At 43.0% G+C, this 23,278-nt stretch overlaps 1 protein-coding gene and 9 non-coding genes across 12 annotated transcripts in view; 9 read left to right on the forward strand and 1 right to left on the reverse strand.

The window, feature by feature from the left end:
• The window catches only part of LOC138204363 (collectin-12-like), a 40,142-nt gene that overhangs the window by 4,011 nt on the left and 12,853 nt on the right, over nucleotides 1-23,278 (reverse strand). For all 3 annotated transcript variants that reach the window (XM_069159569.1, XM_069159567.1, XM_069159566.1), the window contains exons 3-4: nucleotides 5,338-5,460; nucleotides 63-149 (exon numbers count right to left, since the gene is read on the reverse strand). In XM_069159569.1, coding sequence (XP_069015670.1) covers nucleotides 63-149; nucleotides 5,338-5,460 — 210 coding nt within the window. The remainder of the gene's footprint in view (nucleotides 1-62; nucleotides 150-5,337; nucleotides 5,461-23,278) is intronic.
• On the forward strand, nucleotides 6,921-6,993 carry trnar-acg (transfer RNA arginine (anticodon ACG)). Its single transcript has one exon. It is a non-coding gene; the product is annotated as a tRNA-Arg (tRNA).
• trnar-acg (transfer RNA arginine (anticodon ACG)) lies at nucleotides 7,546-7,618 on the forward strand. Its single transcript has one exon. It is a non-coding gene; the product is annotated as a tRNA-Arg (tRNA).
• trnar-acg (transfer RNA arginine (anticodon ACG)) lies at nucleotides 7,900-7,972 on the forward strand. Its single transcript has one exon. It is a non-coding gene; the product is annotated as a tRNA-Arg (tRNA).
• trnah-gug (transfer RNA histidin (anticodon GUG)) lies at nucleotides 8,317-8,388 on the forward strand. Its single transcript has one exon. It is a non-coding gene; the product is annotated as a tRNA-His (tRNA).
• On the forward strand, nucleotides 8,594-8,666 carry trnar-acg (transfer RNA arginine (anticodon ACG)). Its single transcript has one exon. It is a non-coding gene; the product is annotated as a tRNA-Arg (tRNA).
• Nucleotides 11,906-11,978, forward strand: trnar-acg (transfer RNA arginine (anticodon ACG)). Its single transcript has one exon. It is a non-coding gene; the product is annotated as a tRNA-Arg (tRNA).
• On the forward strand, nucleotides 21,723-21,795 carry trnar-acg (transfer RNA arginine (anticodon ACG)). Its single transcript has one exon. It is a non-coding gene; the product is annotated as a tRNA-Arg (tRNA).
• On the forward strand, nucleotides 22,401-22,473 carry trnar-acg (transfer RNA arginine (anticodon ACG)). The gene has a single exon. It is a non-coding gene; the product is annotated as a tRNA-Arg (tRNA).
• trnah-gug (transfer RNA histidin (anticodon GUG)) lies at nucleotides 22,936-23,007 on the forward strand. Its single transcript has one exon. It is a non-coding gene; the product is annotated as a tRNA-His (tRNA).

A 23,278-nucleotide genomic window follows, 5' to 3' on the forward strand; every position in this document is an offset into this window, starting at 1 on the left:
TTACAACACTGTTTCCGCGTCTCACTGTCGCTTTTACTCGAATTCGAAACCCACGTACGTACCGAGCTTTTTCAAATCGCTCTCGACGGCAATTATCTTTCCTCCATAGTTTGCAATACCTTCAGACACACTGTCGACTCTTTGCACCACTGTAAAGAAAACACAGCAGGTGGGACAAAGGTTAGTGTCACAGGTCAGACCTTTATTAACAGACCAAACAGGGATGACAGAAATGCCTGCAACCACAGACATCCTATATGAAAGGGATCAGAGAGGGAACCTATGAATGTCTCCGACAGATACTATAAGAAATGTGCCTGCGTGTCTTGTAGGCATGTAATAAAGGTGGACTTGATTAGTGTAATCTCTTGGGTTAGGTCAGATTTAGTCTGTGAGAGAGGTTCGGGTGAAGAAAAAGTGGAATTTAGAGTTGTGGCGTAATTATATTCAGGTGAGAGACATTAAGAAAGAGAAAGAGGGGGGAAGAGACAGTGATGGGTGGTCAATGACAGAGACGGAGGTTGGAGGTCACCGGAGGACATTGGTGTGGGCCCTAGGGGACAGGAAGTGACCCGACGGGGTGTGTGTGTGTGTGTGTGTGTGGAGGGGGGGGTCCTCGGTAAACAGGCGGATCAAAGACGACCCGATGGAGACAGACACTGTGGCAGCGAGGCTCTTCACGCCCCCACAGGCGACACCAGCGTTCATTTCCTCTGGAATGTGTCTGGGATTCCAGGGAAGCAGCCCACTTCTACCACCAGCTTCGCCAGGGGGACAAATCCTCCAACTGCATGGGCTCCTCTGCTGGGGAGCTGCATCCCAGCTGTTTACTCCAGCAGCTAAGACAACAGTAAAGTCCACCAGGCTTTCACTTCTCCCCACAAAGATAGGATGAGCTGTTGTTAATCCATCCGACTGTCCGAAAGGAAGACGTAGGTAAAAGCACTTTATTTTCCGGTCCCATCGGCGCTTACGTTGGCCTGAAGTGCATCTTTGTTTAGTTACGCGTGTTTTTAAACGGGCTTATTCGCTCTCTCGCTGTGACGTTGATGAGGTCATCGCCATAGGAATATTATGAAGCTACAGCCAGCACCTAATTATCTAAGCATAGCATAAAGGAAGTCCCGGCCAATAATTCCAGACGTAGCACCCCGTAAAACTGTTTTACTCTTTGGTTTTGTCCTGATTAAATTACTACATGCAACATGTTAATTAAAGCCTTCTATAGGTGGAGCGTCTCTGACTTTGTGGTTCAGACAGAGTCAAGGCTAGTTGCTTCTCCCTGTTTCCAGTCTGTTAAAATAAGCCAACCATCTCCTGACAGTTGCTTCATATCAAGGGGTCAGATATGAGACTGATATCGACCTCATAATAAAACTGCAAGAAAACAGAAAAAAAAAAGAAAAAAAAATCCTTCTGTCACTACAGACTGCAAAAAGAAGAATATTTTTCTGTTTTGGAAAATTGACGTTGAGATGTTTGGAAAACTTCAAAATCACAAAATGAATTTTTAATAGATGTCTGTTTCCTTTCTTTACCCACTATAACCCATTTAAAGCCGCCTCATGGAAAGAGTAAACAGATTAAAAGCCCAGAAACTATAAAAACATCCCCGGATTACCACATTATTTTTTAGTTATGAGGAAAAATGGTCAGTTGGATAAGAAATGTTCCACACGGACAACTCAAAGGGACACATTTTCCAGACACAGGATGTACGGTGCAGCACTGCAGTGCACAGAACACACTTTAACGTAAGCTCCACAGACCAACTGTAATCTACACCTATGGCACATTGTTTCATTCACAAACACTTACACGAACCTGGAAACGGAAACTAACCAAAGCAGAAACTTCTGGGGCCGTTTCCACATGTTCTGCTCATGTACTGGCCTCCAGAGAGGATCCTTGCATCACACTGCGGTCATATTAACCATAAAACACACATGCAGAAAGTTGAAATTGCAGCAGGGCTGCAGAGGAAAGCACGACTGAGGCTTATAGGCCCAAATGTTGAAGAAATGAGCTGTTTTGTACCCAGTTTGAACTGTTTCCAGATTTTGTGTGGGTGGTTCCTGAAACTGTGTGTTGACTCTGTCCAGGCTGTCTTGTAAAATCAAACTTCCTTACACAACGTATTAATGAAGCGAGTGAACTGTAAACTCCATTCTTTGATTATTTTATCATTTCTGGGAGGCACAGGCCAAGAATCTCGAGGCTCAATGTGGTACAGTTCACTGGATTTTGTAAAAAAAAAAAAAATAACAAGTGTTTTATCACAAACGTCAACTTTTATCTACTGAGTTCTGTGTCGCTCTGCTTTCTCAAACTGGAGGGCTGTTGTTTTGTGCGTTAATGGTCAAAAACACCATAAAAATCGTTCAACGTAATTCAAGCTGTCAGAGAGAAAACAAGACCTTCTGCTCCTCCGCTTTCTTCTGTATTCAGGCTTGAGAAAATCAGCCAATCGCAGGTCTTTTCAAAAACGAAAGGACATTTCTATTGGCTGTTCTCCAAAGACAGATGCGCCCGCACGTCTCTTTAGATATTAAACCTGATTCGGTGGCGGATAATTCTGGAGGAAAAGTTGCAATTCAAGCTTCGGCAACAAGGTGCACAGCGGATAACCAAAGGGAAGCTTATGATGACGTAAGCACATAAACTAACTGTTTGCTAACTTTGTTGATTCTAAAAGGTTTCAACTTCTCAATGCTCATTTAGCATAAAATATGAATTGGGAACCCTGAGAAGCTATTTAACTTTTTTTTTTCCAGAAATACCAACAAAAGATTACGTGGGGCAATATCCCGACACAGAAGCCAACACAACATTAGCTGGTGTGAAGGTGGCATCAGGAGTTCAGGTGTCCTCTACGGTGAATTTCAATCAGTCTGACAGGAAAGCAGGAAACACCAAACATGTCCCAACGGGTGCGGTGTGTTGTCTTGTCTCACATTTGTCCTAAAATCCCTCAAATGTAGCCACAGTTAGCTGATGTGAGCAACCTTTTAGCTACCAGACCAGCAGCAGGTACTGAACTGAGCAGCAACGCGTTTTATTGCTCATGCCTTCGTGACTTTCTTATTTCAAAAGTTACAGTATCACTTTAACTAGAACGGGTTACAGAGACTGAACTGAAATATTTCCATTTCAGCAGCAAACTGGTTCTTCGGCGTTTTGTGCCGCTGTAAAAAGAAAGCGGCTCCTTCTGCCTTTTTCCGACTCTCTTTCAGGAAACGTGACGGGACTGAAATCCTCCGAGCCCCGAGAATGACCTCATATTGCTTTTGGTCGTGTCATTTCAGGAAAACAAGCTGCGGGAGAGAAGACAGAGGTCACTGAATCCCGGCTTCGCTCCTGAGGTCGAACGGCGCCGAGACAAAGGACCGACACAGAGGACGTTCCTTGCGGGTCAGTGATGGAGGACTGAGCGAGGCACACATGTTAAGTGCATAGAGCAGTCCGGGTCTCACTACATAACCATCTGGAGCTGGGAGTGTGTTTAGGCTGAGCTGTGGTTCCCTTGACAGAGCAGCGCTTCAGCGCCAGTAAAAACCCAATTTCAGCGGGTTCTGCTGGAGTTGCACTGAGTTCACTCGCTGCTCATCTGGGATCAATTAGGCCCGCATGAAAAACATGCAGCGTGAAGAAGGACCGGCTCAGCTCTGAGTGAAAAGGTGGTGGGGGGGGGGGGGGGACATCATTGTTCGCGTACTCAAGACACACAGATAACCCGCCCGAACATGTTAACTTCATGCCATTTTCACCAATTGAAAATAAGCGGGGTGGGGGGGGGATGTTGAGGGGGGAGGAGGGGGGGGGCAATAACGCAGTCACATGTGGGAATGTTTAGCACAATTATGGCAGGAACATTAAGGGTTCAATCCTCCGAAAGACGGCGGGACCGTTTCCCAAACTGGAAAAAATGAGCGAAAGCCAACCAGGAAGTTCAGCTCCACAACGCCTGAAGAAGTTCTCTGGAGGTGTGAGCTTTGGGAGTGTTGGTAAAATAAACTGAGAGAAGGTTGTGGGCTGGAGACAGAGGGGCTTGGACACGGAGAGAGAAAGAGGGAGAGAGGGAGCGAGAGGACAGACAGACAGTCGGGTGGAGTTGAATTTTAAAGGGCCTGTTCACTTAAATCACAGAGAAACATGTGTACAAACTTAGCTCGGGTGGTTTGAAGTCATGCGGATAGTTTTGGGTGACGCGCAGAGGTTTTGAGATTTCTCTCTGTACCCCCAACACTAGAGGTGGATAGAATTATATCTATTACATCACATGTCCCCATTTCCTGTGAACAGTTTTAATTAGATTAATGTTCTACTGGAGAAACAGATCTCATAGAAACATTGAAGAAAGAGGTGTATAGAAAGTAATAACAAAAAAAAAAAATTTCCTTGCCTTAAAGGAATATAATTAATATTAATTAATACCATATATATAAATATACTTCATTTTCTTGCAGAGACTTTAATGTCTGTCCGCTTTATAAAAAGCAACTTCCAGCAGCAGATCGGCTCAGCTTAAAGCCTTAAAGACTGGAAACAGTGTTTTATCCAAAGTTAAGGAAATCCGTAGTTTATAAATAGCATATTTTACTGAATTACTTTTATGTGCTGGACTATTTCTTGGAGACTCTTCACAACAGTGAGATTTACATGGCAACTGTTGATGATTAAACTGGCAAAATATAATGTTAATTAGAATTTTAAACAAAAAACTGAAAAGATAAAAGATCTTCAGCTTGAACAGACCCTCAGCGTGCGAACACACGCGTGGCTTTGCTTTCCACGCCAGCGCTTTTCCTCGGTTTGAAATCTCTAGGCAGGACTCCACGGAATTATTGTTGGCAACTCCATACTTAAACACGAGCGTGGTATCCATCTTCTCCTCCGACTCGCGGCGAGAAAATTAACAGGTATGTTTCCGAAAACTTTAAACTCGTAGCTGATACGGATGAAGCTGACCCTTCGTTAGTATCGACGAGTGACGCATGAGGCTGAAACTGCTGTTTGTTTGTTTTGTTTCTCGCAGGCGTGTCAGACCTGCGGTCATACTTTCCATTACTAATCCATTTCCTGACAACAATGAAAAGAAGAACGGCCAAAGAACATTCGTGTCATACTTGGGCAACGCTGAAGGCCACTCGGGGGACCAAGAGATCTTATTTCTTGGCAACGCCAAGAGGAACCTAATGATATGTTTGGACGCTGGCTCTTTCAGGACAACGTAAGTGACTCATTTGAACAGTTTGGGAAAGAAAGTGCATCATTTTACGTCATCTAATTGTACCCGTCAGGTCGCAGTGATGGCAGAGTGCGGTGACCTCGTCGTACCTTTATATCCAAGTACGGCAACAGCGATGGTGAGGAGGGTACACAGCACGTAGAGCAGAGCTATGGAGGTCTTCAGCGCCCATTCATTCTTACACTTGGTGCACTGGGTGCCCTCCTGGATCCCTGTGTGGAAACAATGAAGAATACCACATGATTCAGTACATTTTGATGCGTAATGTGCGATTTTTCCGAAGCAGAAATGTCTAAAATGGACATGCTGGTGGAGCTTGGTGCCGGCGGAGGACTCCGTTGCGTCCAGGAGTCCCACATCTGGACAAACAGCCTCGGAAAACCACATTAAAAGAGTCCAGCCTGTTCCCTCAGGGGGCCCGGGTGGTGAAGGGGCAGGGGACACAAAAACAACCCCCCTCCCCCTTTACCTCCTCTCCCCCCACTAACTTGTTTACCCCTCAGCGACATGCTTATTTTCCTGAACTCAAGTCTTCACTCGGCCAACCGTCTCTTTTTCAGCCGCTGCGTGCACAAAAGATTCCTTCCCGGCGCACCGAGAGTGAATCGCACGGAGCGTTGTTTCTTGTGCAACGTGAAGTACTGCGGATCCACTTCTTCTCGTTGCCTTGCCTAGCGAAAAAAATTTCCCCTCGGGGATTAATAAAGTAACTACCTAACCTAACCTAACCTTCCTGCCGAGTCGGGGCCCTTCGCTTGCGGCGACACTTGTGGAATATTTCTTTTCCGAGGATATTTTTCATGACAGATGAGTGGCGAGATCCACAGCGCTGACGGGAACACAGCTGCGTTTCATTTTCAATCCAGGAAGTGTGTGTCTTTGCTTGTGGAAAGGTTGGGAGTGTGTGTGTGTGTGTGTGTGTGTCTCTGGTTTTTTCATGCACCTGGAATGAAACTCACTTCACATACCTCAATATAAAGGAAAAGTTGTCATTCACGACGGCAACACAATACACGACATGTTCACGTTAAGCGGAGTCAGTCAGTTTCGGTCGTACGTCAACCTGCGAACCATTTAAAACCACAGATTTCACCACACGATCAAGTTAAAGTGTGTTTTACATGATGAGGTAATACATTTAAAAAAAAAAAAATGCAGCGCTGATTGGCTCGTCACGGTCCCCCACTGGGAGTTTAGATGCCAAAGTTAACAAACTGACTTATTCTTATGGGTGTGAAGGGGTTGTTTATGATCACTGAGAGTTAGACCTCAGTTTAAACGCCGAGTCCAGCTGGAAGGGAGGCGGGGCGCCCGGCCAGCCCGAGAGAACACCAAGATTTACCGTAAAGAGCGGGCAAGTCCTGCAAAAAACTGACGAGTGGTTTTGAATGTAGTTCTTCCGTGTCTCCGATTATTTGCTGACTCAGACGACAACACCGCCTCACAGGACAAACGACAGACCTACTTTACTTCATTTGGTTAAAGCTGCACAGCGTTTTCCCAACACCCGGACTGTGAAAGCATGACGTCCTCAGTAGAGGTCGACCAAGAAGCTTATCGCAGATATGAGGGCACAGTGTCGACTAGAAAGTAACAATGGAGGTGGCACTGTCTACTTCACATATTTGGCCAACCAGAGAGCTGTTCGAATCCCCTAAACCTGTACTGTGCAGGGCTGGTGGCGCAATGGATAACGCGTCTGACTACGGATCAGAAGATTCTAGGTTCGACTCCTGGCTAGCTCGACAAATCTTTAACTTTCTCTCTGTGCTACAAAACATACATCTTCTCTACATACTGTGTATCCCAGGACACTTACATGAAGAAGAAACTCTTTCTGTCCTCTCAACATGTTCTAAAGGATGTCTGGACCTACAGATTATGGTAATTCATAGTATTCATAAACTCCCTGTCTTTCTGTTTTTTTTTATTCAAAAGATGTGAAACATATGCAGCAGTACGATATAAATAATCTGTGTAACAGAGATAACAAATCAGCGGCGGTGATTGTATAGTGGTTATTACTCTGCATTGTGGCCGCAGCAACCCTGGTTCAAATCAGGGTCACAGCAATGACCTGTTAAAGATCATTTATTTATGTTGCTGCTCAATTCTATGCTTCATTTTACATGAATGGAAACTGGCCAATTCAGGCAGATTTTACTGCATGAGTCCTCTTATTGTCCAACTCGACCGGTCAATTGATCACATTCTGAACACCCGTTGGCCAATTACAATACCAGCTGTTACAGTGCACTGTTGTGAGAAAAAAGCGGCCCATAAATCTGTACTGCCGAGGGCTAGTGGCGCAATGGATAACGCGTCTGACTACGGATCAGAAGATTCCAGGTTCGACTCCTGGCTAGCTCATTGTGTCTTTTATTTAGCCCACGTGCTACATGTCCATTATATCGTCTCGACACATGATCTGTATCCCAGAACAATTACGTATGAAAGGAGCTCTTTAAGGATGGCTGCTCCTACCAATTACAGTCACTCACAGTGTTCACAACTCTTATATTCGAAAGATAAACATTATGCCTGCTAAACATTCACAATAGTACCTGATAAATCAGCCATAAAATTTGACTTTCTGTTGGCAGACATCATTTATGAAATAAAAAAACTGTCTCCTGAAGCTATACTGAGCAGGGCTAGTGGCGCAATGGATAACGTGTCTGACTACGGATCAGAAGATTCTAGGTTCGACTCCTGGGTAGCTCGACAAAACTTTAACTTACTCCATGTGCAACATTTCTACAAGCTTTATATCCCAAGACAATTACATATAAAATGACCTATTAATCTCTTAAAACTCTACCTGCACATACCAATTACATCCACTCAAACTGTTGGTCAACTTATTAGAGACTAATTTATATTCAAAAGAAAAATATTATCCCAGTGAAACATACACAACGGTACCTGATAAAACATCCACGGAACTGGACTGCCCTTGGACACATCATTTAGGAAACACAAACAGATAACAGAGGTAAGTTTGATATTCAGAGTTTATAATGTGACGACAAAACAGCATCTGCAGATCCTGTTAAGGAGACCGTGTGGCCGTGATCGTATAGTGGTTAGTACTCTGCGTTGTGGCCGCAGCAACCCCGGTTCGAATCCGGGTCACGGCATGACTTGTTAAAGGTCGTTTATTATGTTGCTTCTCCAGTCTCTGAAACTGAGTGAAACTGGGCAATTCAGGAATATTTTCCTGAAAGAAGTCTCTTATTGTCCAACTCAACCAGTCAAATGATCACATTTGCAACACTACCTAATATAAAAGGTGTTAGTGAACTGTTGTGAGAGGAAAGCTGCCCCTGAAGCCTGATCTCTACAGGGCTAGTGGCGCAATGGATAACGCGTCTGACTACGGATCAGAAGATTCTAGGTTCAACTCCTGGCTAGCTCGATAAATATTTAGCCCATGTGCTATCCAAGGACTATAACGCATGAAAGAAGCTGTTACGCTCCTCTCAAATATTATCCCTGTCAGACATGCAAAAGTACCAAATAAACCATCCATGGAACTTGACTGTTTAGACACACATCATTATTGAAAGACATGCAGATAAAAGAAGCCAATTTGAAATTCAGTTTATAATGTGAAGACACAAGTGTCTCAACAGATGACATTTAAGAGAACATGTGGCTGTGATCGTATAGTGGTTAGTACTCTGCGTTGTGGCCGCAGCAACTCCGGTTCGAACCCAGGTCACAGCACAAGTTGTAAATCACACTTTAGTTATGTTGCTGCTCCAGCTCTGTTTAATTTTACATGGATTGAACAGCATGAAGAGTCTTGTCATCCAACTCAACCAGTGATCAATAGATCACATTCTCCACACCCGTTTGCCAATCACCAACTCTGCCAACTGTTACAGTACAATATTGTGAGACCAAAACTGTAGCTAAAGCTGCATTGTGCAGGGCTAGTGACGCAATGGATAACGTGTCTAACTACGCATCAGAAGATTCTAGGTTTGACTCCTGGCCAGCTCGGTGAATTTTTAACTTAGTCCATGTCCTACAGTCCAGTATATCTTCTCCATATATTGTGTATCCCAGGAAAACTACATATGAAACAAGTTACTACTGTCCACTCAACACATTCTAAAAGATGCCTGAACCTACTAATTACAAAACTCTGTCAATAAAATTACTCAACAGATATTTTTATTCAAAAGATAAATATGATCCCAGATGAAAATACAGTTTATTTTTTCCCATCGGTTGATATTTAGTTTAGACCCCTTTAGACTTCCAAATATCGAAATGACCTCAAAAGTCCATCATCCTTCAGGGAAAATTACTCAATTAATAGATCCATTTCAGATTTTCTTTAGCAATTATTTTCTTCCATTTTCTTTCTCCTATCGCCCAGCAGAAAATCAACTTTTGGGTATTTCTTGCCATTACTTTCACATTTATAACCTTGCAGCCAGTGTTTCTTTGGTCTTCACCAACTCCCGAGGACGCATCAGCCTCTTCGCATCTTCCTGCTTCACTTCTCCTCATCTGCTAGTTACTAACTGCTACTGTATTTATGTTGGAAACAATGCAGATTAGAGCAAAAGACAAAGTAGAAGTCCATCAATCTCATCAAACTGTTTCAAAGCTCGACATCGTAAAGAAAATCCAACTATTTGTGCCTTTTGGTGATTTCTTGCCGAGATACTCACATCTTTAACACCATCGGGGCGTTATGTGGAGACAGAGGAGGTGGAAAGTAACGATTTCAGACAAAGAAATGAGGGAAAACTGCAGCGTTACTACATTTGTTTTCTTGTGGTATCAGAATACCGAACACCCGAGGGTGAGCTCAGCTTTGAGATCTCCAATATATGGCAGGTGATCACGCCCCAATTCACGTAAAGAGCCTCAATTGCCTCTTTAAAGTGTATTAACAAGTATCCATGCCTGAAAGACATTTGCCTTTTAAAAACACAGCTGCAGCGCTGGGTGTGGAGCGAGTTACTCAGCAGAAAGTGATTACCGCAGCTGTATTTGAGACATCAGGAGTTACCAAAGTCTTCCCTCGCCACTAGTTTAACTGTAAGCAGAGAAGTGCCCTCTGGGAAAACGGCCACGATAAACGAGTGCATTTCGTAATCGTTCATAACCGCTGACGTGCTTGAAGTGTCAGCTCACGCACGCGTCCACAGGAAATCAACCGTATCAGTTCATCAGCTCACAACAATCAAGGAGTCGCTGCTCCGATCCAAACACGCTGACGGTGTTTACAAATCTGCTGCGCTCAAATGACACCAAAACACTTTGTAAGGGTTTAACCTATCGCACGGGCGAAAGTCTTTTCCGTGTCAGTGCACACTGGAGTGATGATCTTTAGATGCTGCGTGGATAAGAGGAGAGTTGGCTGTCAAATATGGAGGACGACTGGCGTGGCAAAAAAACAAAACACGTGGCCGTGGAGAGAGCAGACGTCACATGGAAGGGCTGTTTTCAACATGAGCGTCGGCACGCCTGTGGGTCGTGCAGCTCTGTCGGGGTCGTGACCTGCTTGATGCTCATTTCCCACTGGAGTGACTTCCTGGATCAGCAGAACAAATAAGGGGAGAGACAGATGCCGGTCTGGTCGGCTGAGTGCGGCTTTAAGACAATGTTGGTGCTTTTCGTTTTAATGGTTCTGTTTTCAATGAAAGTGGCCCCCCACCAATGTTTAGTATAGGGCTAGTGGCGCAATGGATAACGCATCTGACTACAGCTCAGAAGATCCTAGGTTCAACTCCTGGCCACCTCAATAAATCTTTAGCCCACATGCTATCCAAGGACTATAAGACATGAAAGAACCTGTTACTCTCCTCTCAACATGTCCTAGGACTTGCCTGAATCCACCGTTTGTGATCCACTCAGTGTTTATGAACTTCCTATTTTCCTTTGTCTTTTTTTTCCTTCAAAAGACAAATATTATCCCTGTCAGACGTGCAAAAGTACCAAATAAACCATCCATGGAACTTGACTGTTGAGACACATTATGAATGAAAGACATGCAGATAACAGAAGAAAATGTAATAAAGTTTATAATGTGAAGACAGAAGTGTGTCAGCAGATGAAGTACAAGGGAACATGTGGCCGTGATCGTATAGTGGTTAGTACTCTGCATTGTGGCTGCAGCAACCCCGTTTCAAATCCAGGTCACGGCAGAATCTGTAAAATATAATTTAGTTGTGTTGCTGCTCCAGCTCTGTTTCAATGGAACTGTTCCAGTGCAATGCTGTGAGAGCAAATCCGTTACCTAAAGCTTTGTAGTATAGGGCCAGTGGTGCAATGGATAAATTGTCTGACGACACATCAGAAGATACGAGGTTCAACTCCTGGCTAGCTCAATAAATCTTTAACTTAGTCCATGTCATAAGGGCTGGCGTGAAGCCTGTGATCGTATAGTGGTTCGTACTCTGTGGCTGCAGAAACCCTGGTTCGAATCCGGGTCACGGCATAAACCAGCCTCTGCTTTCTATTACATGGATTAAAACTGGGGAATTCAGGCATCTTTTCCTGTATTAGACCTTTTACTGTCCATCTCAACCAGTCAATTGATCACATTCTCAAAGCTCATTGGCCAATTACAATACCAGCTGTCACAATGCATTGCTGTGAGAACAAAGCTCCCTCTGAAACATGTGGATCATAGGGCTAGTGGCGCAATGGATAACGCGTCTGACTACGGATCAGAAGATTCTAGGTTCAACTCCTGGCTAGCTCGCTAAATCTTTAGCCCAAGGACTATAAGACATGAAAGAAGCTGTTACTCTCCTCTCAACATGTCCTACGACTTGCCTGAAACCACCTTTTGTGACCCACTCAGTGTTTATGAACTTCCTATTTTGCTGTTGACTAAGGCTTTACAGAGGGTCCTTCGCATTTACTGCAAGTTTTTAGTTTCTCTTTCACACACGATGCCAATAGATCTTTCACACTGCTCCTTTAAATGTTTCCTCAACACAAACAGTCATATGCACACTTTGCATTAGTGAATGAAGTCTTTAATTTTAATATGTTTTAAACAGTTTGATCACATAAGACAGTGAATTGGAACAACATGTGATGTCAGCTGAGTTTCCATTACTTGTCCTAGTTATGCAGGATTTGGCTTACTGTCAGTCATCTAAGGGGAGACACAAAAGATGTTCCAGAAAATAATCCCGAAAAAAACACTGCAGGAGGCATTAATCTGATGATTTCCCACTCAAAACATGTCGAGAAGTTACGTCGCTAAATTGTACATAACTGTTGTTTCAGCTATATTTAAATAACAACATGTCAAAGTGAAGCAGGTCCCAGTTACTGGTTCAAATTACAAGCTTTACATCCAAAGTTTTGCCTTCGACGCCGAGATGTCTTTTAACCTGCAAATTACCAAAACCTGCTTTTACATGGGATGTGGCGTTCTCGACTGTGTTGTCTCATTCGTGTCCTCTTTCGTTGGCTGTTTTTGTTAGCAGGAACAGGATCAAATGATGAAGAAATAAATGCTAAAAGATACAAAAAGGGAATCAAAAGTTTAGACTGAATGAAACAAAATTATGAAGCTGACTATATTTAAGTATTGCACACCTGTGGTATGACATGCTTTCATTTTCCTCCTTTGATTGTTTGACAAATGACCAGATGAAAATGAGACTGTCATGACAAACAGCTTTCACACATTCTCAAATGTCTGTCACACCAACAAAGCCCAGATGTATAAATCCTGACACGTGGATAAAATATCCTGAGGTTTGTGGCGCCTGAAGTTTGGCTACATGGGGAGTTGTGTGTAATAGGTCACTGAAAAGTTAAAACGCTTTCTGGAGTGACAAATTTCTCAGTATTCAGGACATGAAGAAAAGATGGTGGAAAAACATACGCAAACACCGAGCTCCTTGTTCACAGTTTACCGTCACGGACTCGGTTTCCTTTAGTTTGGCTGCTCATCTTTAAAGTGGACACTGATTCGTCATCTTTCCCTTTGGCCTGCACAGTGAGACGCGGTCGGATCACACCGACCACAACCACAAAAACAACCATCCTTCAGGATGCTCAGACCGCAGGCTGACAACAACACTTTTACTGCTCCCAGCAAAACACAAACGATGCTCCGGACACAAAGGGGCTTTCCAAAACAAGAACAACACACCAGTGGGCTTTTTTTTTTTTAAGTAAATACATTCCCTTTGTCATTGTGTGCTTTGGTTCAACAAGTCACCCATTGTTTCTGCAAAACCTCGATGTTGGAATGATGTCCAGACAGTGTCCACCTTTGTGATAATAAAGTGTCTCTAAACCCGCATCTTTCCCCAGCCTCATGTCCTGAAACAAAGGATTAACCAAACAGCATCCTTTTCATCACAACGTGGCTCCCGAAGGGCCAAAATAATGTCCAAAAGGACGCAGCTGATACATGGGCCTTGTTCATTAAAAGACAATGTTTATTTACTGTAAATAGCAGCAGGGACGCTATAGTAACGGACTATAACACAAAGCTGTGAGCTGAGGTCACACAAACTGTGATTTGGATCCCTGCCTCGCCTAACACACTCTCAAGCCCTTTCCAGGAACCAGAGCACAGATTTGCTCCAAGAGGGCAATCAGTGAATTATACCTGGCACCGAGGACAAAGAGAGGAGTTCAAGACAAACTTCAGCAGTGGAAGAAGCCCTCAAAGCCTTCGCAGAATGTATTCAGAAGGAAATAATACTCCGAGATACAGTTCTGCGGAAAGAAAGAAAGAAAGAAAGAAAGAAAGAAAGAAAGAAAGAAAGAAAGAAAGAAAGAAAGAAAGAAAGAAAGAAAGAAAAATAAAACTGCAAGCAGTGATATTTGGGCCCTCGCACGCTGCACGTCGGGGATCCAGCGGGTCGGGGCCGCCGGCTCCCCGACGTGCAGCACGCCATGGTCCGCATATTCCCGCTTGCAGTTTAAATTTTTTTCTCGATCTCGTTCCTTATTGTTCTTTAAAAAAATTACTTTTTTTGGCGGCTTTAACATCTTCAAAAACTCATGAAAGTTGGAGCCTGACGCAAGTTTCATGAGGTTTGGAGCATCGTTAAACATCAACTTCCTATGTCACGCCAAAACATCAAACTTAGCCACATCGCACTGGCTATACTATACACTATATACTATATACTCTATACTCTATACTATGTACTCTATACTATGTACTCTATGCTCTATACTCTATACTATATACTCTATACTCTATATGACCTTTTTCTGAACTGACATGTTCAAGTTACTTCTCACTGTGAGGAGGCAACTGCTCTAACCAGTGCACAATGAAAAAAAAAGTCTCTTTTGGACTTTTTTGTGTGTTTATTATCACTGCAGACCCTCTTGAAAACACATATATCTACTATCCAAAGAATGTCTGCAGCAATTTTGGTCACATTTGAATGAATGCTGTCTAACTACTGGGAAGATTGGTGGCGCAGTGGTTAGCACTGCTACTCCTCAATAAGAAGGGTGATTGTTCAAGTCCCCCTTTGACATGACTTAAACAAAAAATTTTTACTGTAGCATGTCATTCAAATTATGAAAAAGGAAGTGACCTAAAAGTCATTTTTGGGTCACTTGTTGGCTGCCACGCCACAGGCACACTGATTGACAAAAACAAATTATTTTGATAACTTTTAATTCCAAACATTTTATGAGTGCAGAGACTAAATTTCAAGTCGGTTCGACAAAATCTGAAAGAGGAGTTTGTTAAAGTACAACGTGTGAATCGGCAAAAATGGCAACTAAATTCAAAATGGTGGACTTCCTGTTGAGTTGACGTAATGGTGCAATGTAACTTTTTTGTACATCTCGGTGTGATACACAAACCAGCAAGATTTTTCCCCCCGTAGCAACATTGTTTGTCTAGTTTTGATTCTAGTTTTGTAAAATCTGAATTTACAGTAAAAGATATAACCTTCCGAAAAATGTATGCAATTATATGCAGCTTAAAAATGTCCAACTTTAGTGCCCCCCAGTGGTTGCATCGAAAAGAACAAAACAAAACACTGGCAGACTTTAATACACGAGTTCTCTCTCCTCCCTACAGATCCGATCCAGTGATGAATCATCAAATTGTAAAATTAATCTATCTTTTTCATTGCATGCCAACACTCCAGGTGTTTGTTTCTTATTGCTTCTATTTAAATAGCAGCCGTCTTCTGTGCCATCTGTCCTTAATTACGCAAACAGAAATAAGATGTTTTACAGGATCTCTGATACACTGTAATCTAAGCCAAGTTGTTTTACAATCAGGAGGGAGATGATGGCCTGATGAATGAGTCATACGCGGCTCAGCTTTCTCAGTGGCATGGTGAGGTGGCCTGCACTGAATCATGTGCTGCAGTGTGTGTGTGTGTGTGTGTGTGTGTGTGTGTGTGTGTGTGTGTGTGTCTGTGTGTGTGTGTGTGTGTGTGTGTGTGTGTGTGTGTGTGTGTGTGTGTGTGTGTCTGTGTGTGTGTGTGTGTGTGTGTGTGTGTGTGTGTGTGTGTGTGTGTGTCTGTCAGAACAAATCCACTGGCCCATGACTTTCAGTGTTTGTGCACATAAATCAATGACTTTCAGGTACTTGTAGCTGCAGCTTCGATTTGAAAGAAAAATCCCTCTTCTATCGTCAGTCGGATGTTTGATGCCTTCCAGGAGTTGGTTTACGATGTTTTGAATTACCCTCCTCGATGTGTCCACTCGCTAAGTTGGTGATTTTTTATTTTATTTTTTTTACAGCAAAGTTTCCCTAGAGTGCATCAGGTGGACACTGCCTTTAGTTGTGCAACTTGTAGCTGGAAATGAGGGAGTGAAAGATATTTCCGAGCAGCGAAAGTGTGAGTTTGATGTCTTTATACAAAAGTCTGGAAGAATAAAACAAAAACAAAAACAAAAAATCACCACTAACAGCTTTTATAACTTTTCTGTGGACTTTTCCCTGAAGGAACAAAAGCTGTAAATCCATTTGTTACACCGTCAACAGGCAATTCACAAATCTGTCTCACACTGGAGGTCCTGGCTGCATCGCTCCTGCACCTAATAACTGACTGTTAAAAAGCATGGAGAATGTATTCGGTCCAACAGCGCGCTCACGTCGAGGCCGTACCTGCCAATGATGCAATCAGAGGAAGTGCAGAATTAGGGCCAAAGGGTTCTGAGTTCATGGGATGGCTCTGAGGCCCGCCAGGAAACCGACACCATCCCGGCTTCATGTGTGGCCTGATTTAGGCTCCATCTCTTTCATTACATGTGATGGAAACCATATCCATCACAGACACAGGCGGGCAGAATGCTCAAGGCTGTCTTTATGTGAGGGAAAAAAAATGAGATGAAGCGTCAAGACAATGAGGACAAGACAAGATGCGAGTAAGAGAGCGGGGGAAGCGAAACAATTTAAAAGATCTGAGAGGTGGAGGGAAAGCGGTGATGGATGAACTGTAAAAGCCAGTAACCCCTGTCACATTCACAAAGCATGAGCCAAGAACCTCTCAGGGATTGTGACGCGGGCCAGATTGTCCACGTAAAAACTGGAAGAGGGGAAAAAAGCGGTGCCTCTCCGGCAGGATGTGTCTCACTGTGCTTTGCATCGCGTCCAACAAAAGGCATTGTCGGATTGTGAGGCAACCGAGATTATAGCATCCAGCAGCGCTCGCAGGCTCCAGCTGTCTGCCGCCTCGCTGTGGGGAGTGAGGCAGGACTTTTTTCTTTTTTCTTTTTTTTTGGCACTTAAAGATCTAATTCATCTATCAGGCCTGCTTTGATCTAAAGACAGGTTTCCATGGTTATATAAGACATATATTAAAGAGGACAGAGGCATGAAACATTTTGTTAATGCATAGTTGCATTTCGTCTGACAGACTGGATAAACACTGATAACGGCCAGTCTCCACTTAATTTCTGTTTATGGAAGGCAAAGATTTTCATTTTGGGAAAAAAATGTCTGCCTCAATGTCACTGAATGAAATGAGTCTCCAGTAGCGTGACTTGGTTAATGCCCGAGCTTGTAGAAAGCACAGAAAATAGACGCGGGTCACGCAGCTGAAATAATAGATATTTTTGGCCACTTTAGGGGGGCAGCTACAACAACAAACATCTGTAATTATCCCTTTACAAAGTAGTGATGCTGAAGCATTAGCAAAACATACACATCCAAAGACATGGATTGACATCTCAATTCATTTAGAGCCACACCCCATATTCACCTTTTAGCTCAGTTTCGGGCTCCACCACCTCCTGAGGGGAAAAGCTGACTCGTTAGCTCCCAAATGAGCAAATAAATTTGTCTGGCTGTTATTTGGTGCTGGATAAATATTTTACAGTGGGATTGTCATTGCTTTCAATGCCGGTACACTGGCTACTCGAATCTTCTCATTTTCACTACTTTTCTGGATTTCATTTCCCACTGCAGATTGTACCCCTTCAAAGGGCGTCATTGCTATAGCAATGCCGTGTCATTGTGACAACTCTCTCTGACCAATTAGTGGTCTGCAGTGAATTCATGATTCCTTTTAGCAACGGCTCAGCTTTCTTGGAACCTCAACGGAGGTGATACCAAAAATAGTACTGTCCATGACTTTCGCCCAATGGGAAACAAACAGAAAAGCAAGAAGAGTTGAGTCAGCTGCCTACTGCAGCTGGAAGTGGGGTTGATGAGAGCACGTGTGTGGACTGTAAACCCAAAACAGTGAGCTTAAAGACACCAAACAGGTCAGTGGAGCGGAAGTTTGTCATTATGTGACCCCCAAAGATTCAACGGTTATCCAAAAAAAAGTCCATAAGTGCAACGTCAGTGCAAAAATGAACCTCATTAACTCTACTGAGATCATCTTGCAATAAAAATGACACCGGCCTCCGAAGAAAAACGAGAAGGCCAAACTGCCCTCTCCTCATCCTACCGTAATGACGTCTCCTACTGATAGTAAACGTAGAGAAATAAACACTTCTAAAATGTTTTCAGACGAGCTGCGGTCAGACAGGCGCTCAGGCTGTGGCAGCATCCACGGTATCTACTGCCCCCCCGCCCCCGCCGAGCCCAGAGGGCCCCACTCGGCCCTGCACAGACTCAGCGCTTGCTGCAGTTACACAAGCCGGTCGTCTTTTCAGAAAATTTCATCAACAATGGAGCGGGGAGCGGGAATGGCCTTACTCAGCTCGGGGATTTGGGGCCCGCGGAGTGACTTGGGTTTTAGTTACAAAGCAAAACATCAGAGCTTAAGCACTCCAAACGTTGCAGCTCTCTAGTGTGTGTGTGTGTGTGTGTGTGTGTGTGTGTGGCCCACTGGTTAATGACCGTCACATTAGCATCCAGAATTTGATAGCCTGCCTACGCTCAACTTTGAAAGAAATACAGCACCATCAGCAGAAAGAAAAGTGAGTTCAAAGTGAGAGTACAGGAAAGCAGGACAAGAAAAACACGGGAAATACTTCATCCACTGAAAGACACAATTCAAAGGCTGTTTGTCTTGCTGCAAGAAATGATCACAAAGTGCAGCAGTTAATAATATCAGCATAAAATGTTTGGATCTGCCTCGTACTCCCCTGGCGACACAAGAAAAACAGACAATCTGGAACCGAATTTCTGCCTCTAAAACCTGATCTGATCGACGTTATCCACCTCAAACCAGGTCTCCTGCTGGCGGCTTCAGGTGCCAGTCAAAATGTGAAACCCACTACAAAGACTGCCGACGGAGAGCTGGCAAGCACTTCAGAGAAATATAAACAACTGAGCGCCACCAGATGGAAAAAAAAATTTAAATAAAATAAATAATGTGACATTCTCCCTCTGATAAGCAGCTGGGATAATAAACCACTAAATGGTATTTTTGGCATAACCTTTTTTCTGACTGGTGGTTTTTGTAGATACTTTTGGAAATTCACATGGGAAATGAAAGCATCTTACAAAAGACACTTGTCGTTTACTATTTGGGCATTTTTTTGTCTGCATTGTCAAACTCTTTATTTATCAGCTGATAAACCTAATATATACCGTTACACCTTACGACTTATGTAATTAGATGAAGTCAATTCTGCATACAAGATGCCTCAAAACAACACTGCACTGCAAAAAATGCCTGTTGTTACACTGTAGAGTCATTTTGGGGGATTTTGCTCATTCCCATGCATGTTGTCAGAGACACTGCATGTTTCCAGCAGTGGTTTTACACTGATTTACAAGGGGCAGTAACACAACAAGAAACAAGCTGCACACATGGATATAAACAATGTAGGTTTTCAAATGATCAAAAAAAAAAAAAAAGCTTTGCAAATATTTTATGAGGAAGATAACTCCCTTAGACCACACATTGCTTTTTGATGAGAGACACTAAAAAGAAAAAGCTCAACAGGTGATTGTAAAATCAAGCTGCAACCACCACAGCTGCAGTTGCTTAAAGATGCAGCTCCTCTAACGTCCACTAGAGGCTCCATCTCAGACGGGAGTGAAATCACAAAATGTTTTGAGATGGGTTCTTCTTAACAGAAGCCAAAGAAGAAAGTATCACACTCCGTTGTGGCTGCTCATCCCTCTTCAGCGGCACCCAACAGGAAGTGTGACAATCAATACCATTCATGTGACCACGATGTCCCGTCTAAACTCAGAAAGAGTCACAGACTGGGGCACAATAGCAGAATAATACTCACCAGTACATAAAAGAGCTCCTTGCGCCTGCAATAAGGACCCATTGGGATGTAGTTTAATCAGTGCAGAATATATCAGGACAATGTTTTGTGTCCAATTTTGACGCTGATAATCATAATCATAATCTGTCATCTGTACGAAACATAATACATAGCAATGTAAAAAAACAAAAACAGGTAGCGAATAAAACTCACAATAAATAACAACCAAAAGCGACCAGAAAGAAAGAAAGACAAGACGACTGTTCAGATTTTTCTCTCTTAGTGCTCCGTGTCCACCTGAAACAATGTCTTGACATGTAAATGTGCTCGACTCCACTTCCTGTTTGGCTGAGGTGCTGCAGGATCAAACCTTCCAGGAGTTAAAAGAGCCATGTGGATATCTGGCACACTTGACAGGAAACTGGTTGTGAAAATCTCAGTGGAACAACTCTGTTACAGACCGTGCCCACATCAGCCAAACTCATCACCACATTGACCACATCCACCGCTGACTCAGCCGTGTGCCAGAGGACATGGTCTTCACCGACACACGCCTTGTGTTCTCCGACAGCCAGCGAAGGAACATGTTTCCTCTCCGACAGATCTGACATTTTCTATCCGACGCTACCTTCAGTGTTGCTTGTGGCGTAGTCTGTATGACATTATGGTCATCGTGGAATAAGCCGCTCTGTGATTTTAGGGTTTGTGTAATAAGAAGCTCTATCATTTAAGAGTGGCTTTGAGAGAACATGAAGGGCTGTAAGAAAATTTAAAAAAAAACATGAATACGACTGTCGAGCTTTAAAAGAGCTTAGTTTTAATTCGGATATACAATTTGACTTTCATGCGAATTTGCAATACTGTGATGTGGATGTAGATGGTGGTTATATCTGTCTTATATATTGTCTTAGAATTCCACATTAGTAAAGTAGAATAATTATATTATACAGTGTGTACAAGTAATAGTTGATTGTGGAGAAGAAAACTTGATCAAAATATGAATTCATCACTGGGTGGAAACTTCTGAATGGACACGTGTGAACTGCTCGCCACGGTAATTCAGAGAAAATGCAGATCGTTCAATTACAAAATTATACACGTTTCCTCCAACTGCTGTGAAACCTCCAAAATCAACAAGATGAAAATGGAAAGAGGAGCAGGTCCACGGACTGATGGGAAACAATGGGAATGCCTCGTGTTAATGCTGCATCATGGGTGTTGCAGTGTCTTCTGGGTGGCCCACCACATCTGCGGTCGGATGCGGGGGTGCGGCATGTCAGTCTTAATGACAGCATGCCCTCCTGGTCAGGAAGAAGAGCGGAGTTTTCCTGCTGAACCCTGTTTAGACAGACACACTCCAGACATGAGGGGAGCACGCTTTTCTACCGCCGAGCAGCCCGCAGTCAGGACTGCGTCGACAGGGCCTGTCTTACATCTGGGTTGTGAATCTCACGAAGGCGATACCACTGACTGGAAGCAGTAATTAACACCAGACAATGAATTTAAATTACTCGACAAAACTGTTTGTTTAGAGCGATTTAGAAGAAGTGCTGCAGAGGAAACTCCTCTCTGGAGGTTAGAGGAACTGAATCTGTGATGCTCAGGGCATCATCGGTGATCCAATGTGATTGTTTGATTACACCAAACGATCAAAATCTGATTACCACAAACTGTTCACACTACTTGGCCCTTGTCACCTATTCTTAAAGCTCCACCAACGTGAGCTACACAGAAAAAGGTAACAAAATGCTTTGAAAGTGAACGCAGTCTCATCTATTGCATTACTTCAACAAAATAATATATTTCATCACAAGTTCAGTAATATGAATCTTTTTAATATATGATGTATATATACATAATGCATTACATGGGGCTAGTGGCGCAATGGATAACGCGTCTGACTACGGATCAGAAGATTCTAGGTTCAACTCCTGGCTAGCTCGATGAATTTTTAACTTAGTCCATGTCCTACATGTCCTGTATATCTTCTCTACATACTGTGTATCCCACAATAATTACATATAGAAGGAACTCTTACTGTACTCTCAACATGTCCTTAAAGATGCCTGCAACTACCAATTACAATAACTCACACTGTTCATGAACTCTTTGTGTTATTAGACAGTAATTTATACTCAAAAGACAAACATTATGACTGTGAAACATGCACAATAGTACCTGATAAAGTATTTGTGGAAATGAACTTGTCTTTTGACAGACATCATTTATGAAAGTCATACGGGTAACAGAGGTAAGTTTGATAGTCAGAGTTCATAATGTGTTGACACAACATTGTTGAGGCTCTGCGTTGTGGCCACACCATCCCCAGTTGAAATCTGGGCAACAGCATAACACGTCAAGCCTCATTTAGTTATGTTGCTGCTCCAGTCTCTGCATCATTTTACATTAATTGAAACTGGGCAATTTAGAAATCTTTCCTGCATGAGGCCTATTATTTTTTTTAACTTGACCAGTCAATTGACCACATTCACAACACTTGTTGGCCTGTTACAATAAAAGCTATTGCCACCTGATGATGTTTTCCATGGGGCTAGTGGCGCAATGGATAACGCGTCTGACTACGGATCAGAAGATTCTAGGTTTGACTCCTGGCTAGCTCGATGAACCTTTAACTTAGTCCATGTCCAACATGTCCTGTACACCTTTTCTACATTCTGTGTATCCCACAATATGCTCTGTGAGCTCTTACTGTGCTCTCAACATGTCCTTAAAGATCCCCACAACTACCAATTACAGTAACTCACAGTGTTCATAAAGTCTTTGTGTTATGAGACAGAAATTCTTATTTAAAAGACAAACATTAGGACTGTGAAACATTCACAACAGTACCTGATAAATCATCCATGGAACTGAACTGTCTTAGACTTATCATTTATAAAAGCCAAACAGATAACAGAGGTAAAAATGGATATTTATTGAAAAGAAATATGTTATTTGTGCAAAAAATATGTGCAAACCGTCTGTGGCACTTAACTGTCTGTCACACGCATCATTTATGAAAGCCAAACAGATAAAAGTTGACAATGTGTCGAAACAACAGATTACATTCAGGAGAACATGTGGCCGTGATCGTATAGTGGTTAGTACTCTGCGTTGTGGCCGCAGCAACCCCGGTTCGAATCCGGGTCACGGCACAAGCTGTTAACCACCTTTTACTTGAGTTACTGCAGTCAGTTTACATGGATTAAAACTGGATAATTCAGGCATATTTTCCTCTTACTGACCAGTCACAATGGACCAGTCAATTGATCACATTCTTAACACTTGTCGCCCAATTACAATACCTGCTATTACGATGCATTGTTGTGAGAACAAAGCACTGCTGTGCAGTCTGCAGGGCTAGTGGTGCAATGGATAACATGTCTGACTACGGATCAGAAGATTCTAGGTTTGACTCCTGGCTAG

The sequence above is a fragment of the Embiotoca jacksoni genome, unplaced genomic scaffold (genome assembly GCF_022577435.1).
Source record: "Embiotoca jacksoni isolate LCO1_2020_lvr unplaced genomic scaffold, fEmbJac1.0.p SCAF_25, whole genome shotgun sequence".
Lineage (NCBI taxonomy): Eukaryota > Metazoa > Chordata > Actinopteri > Embiotocidae > Embiotoca > Embiotoca jacksoni.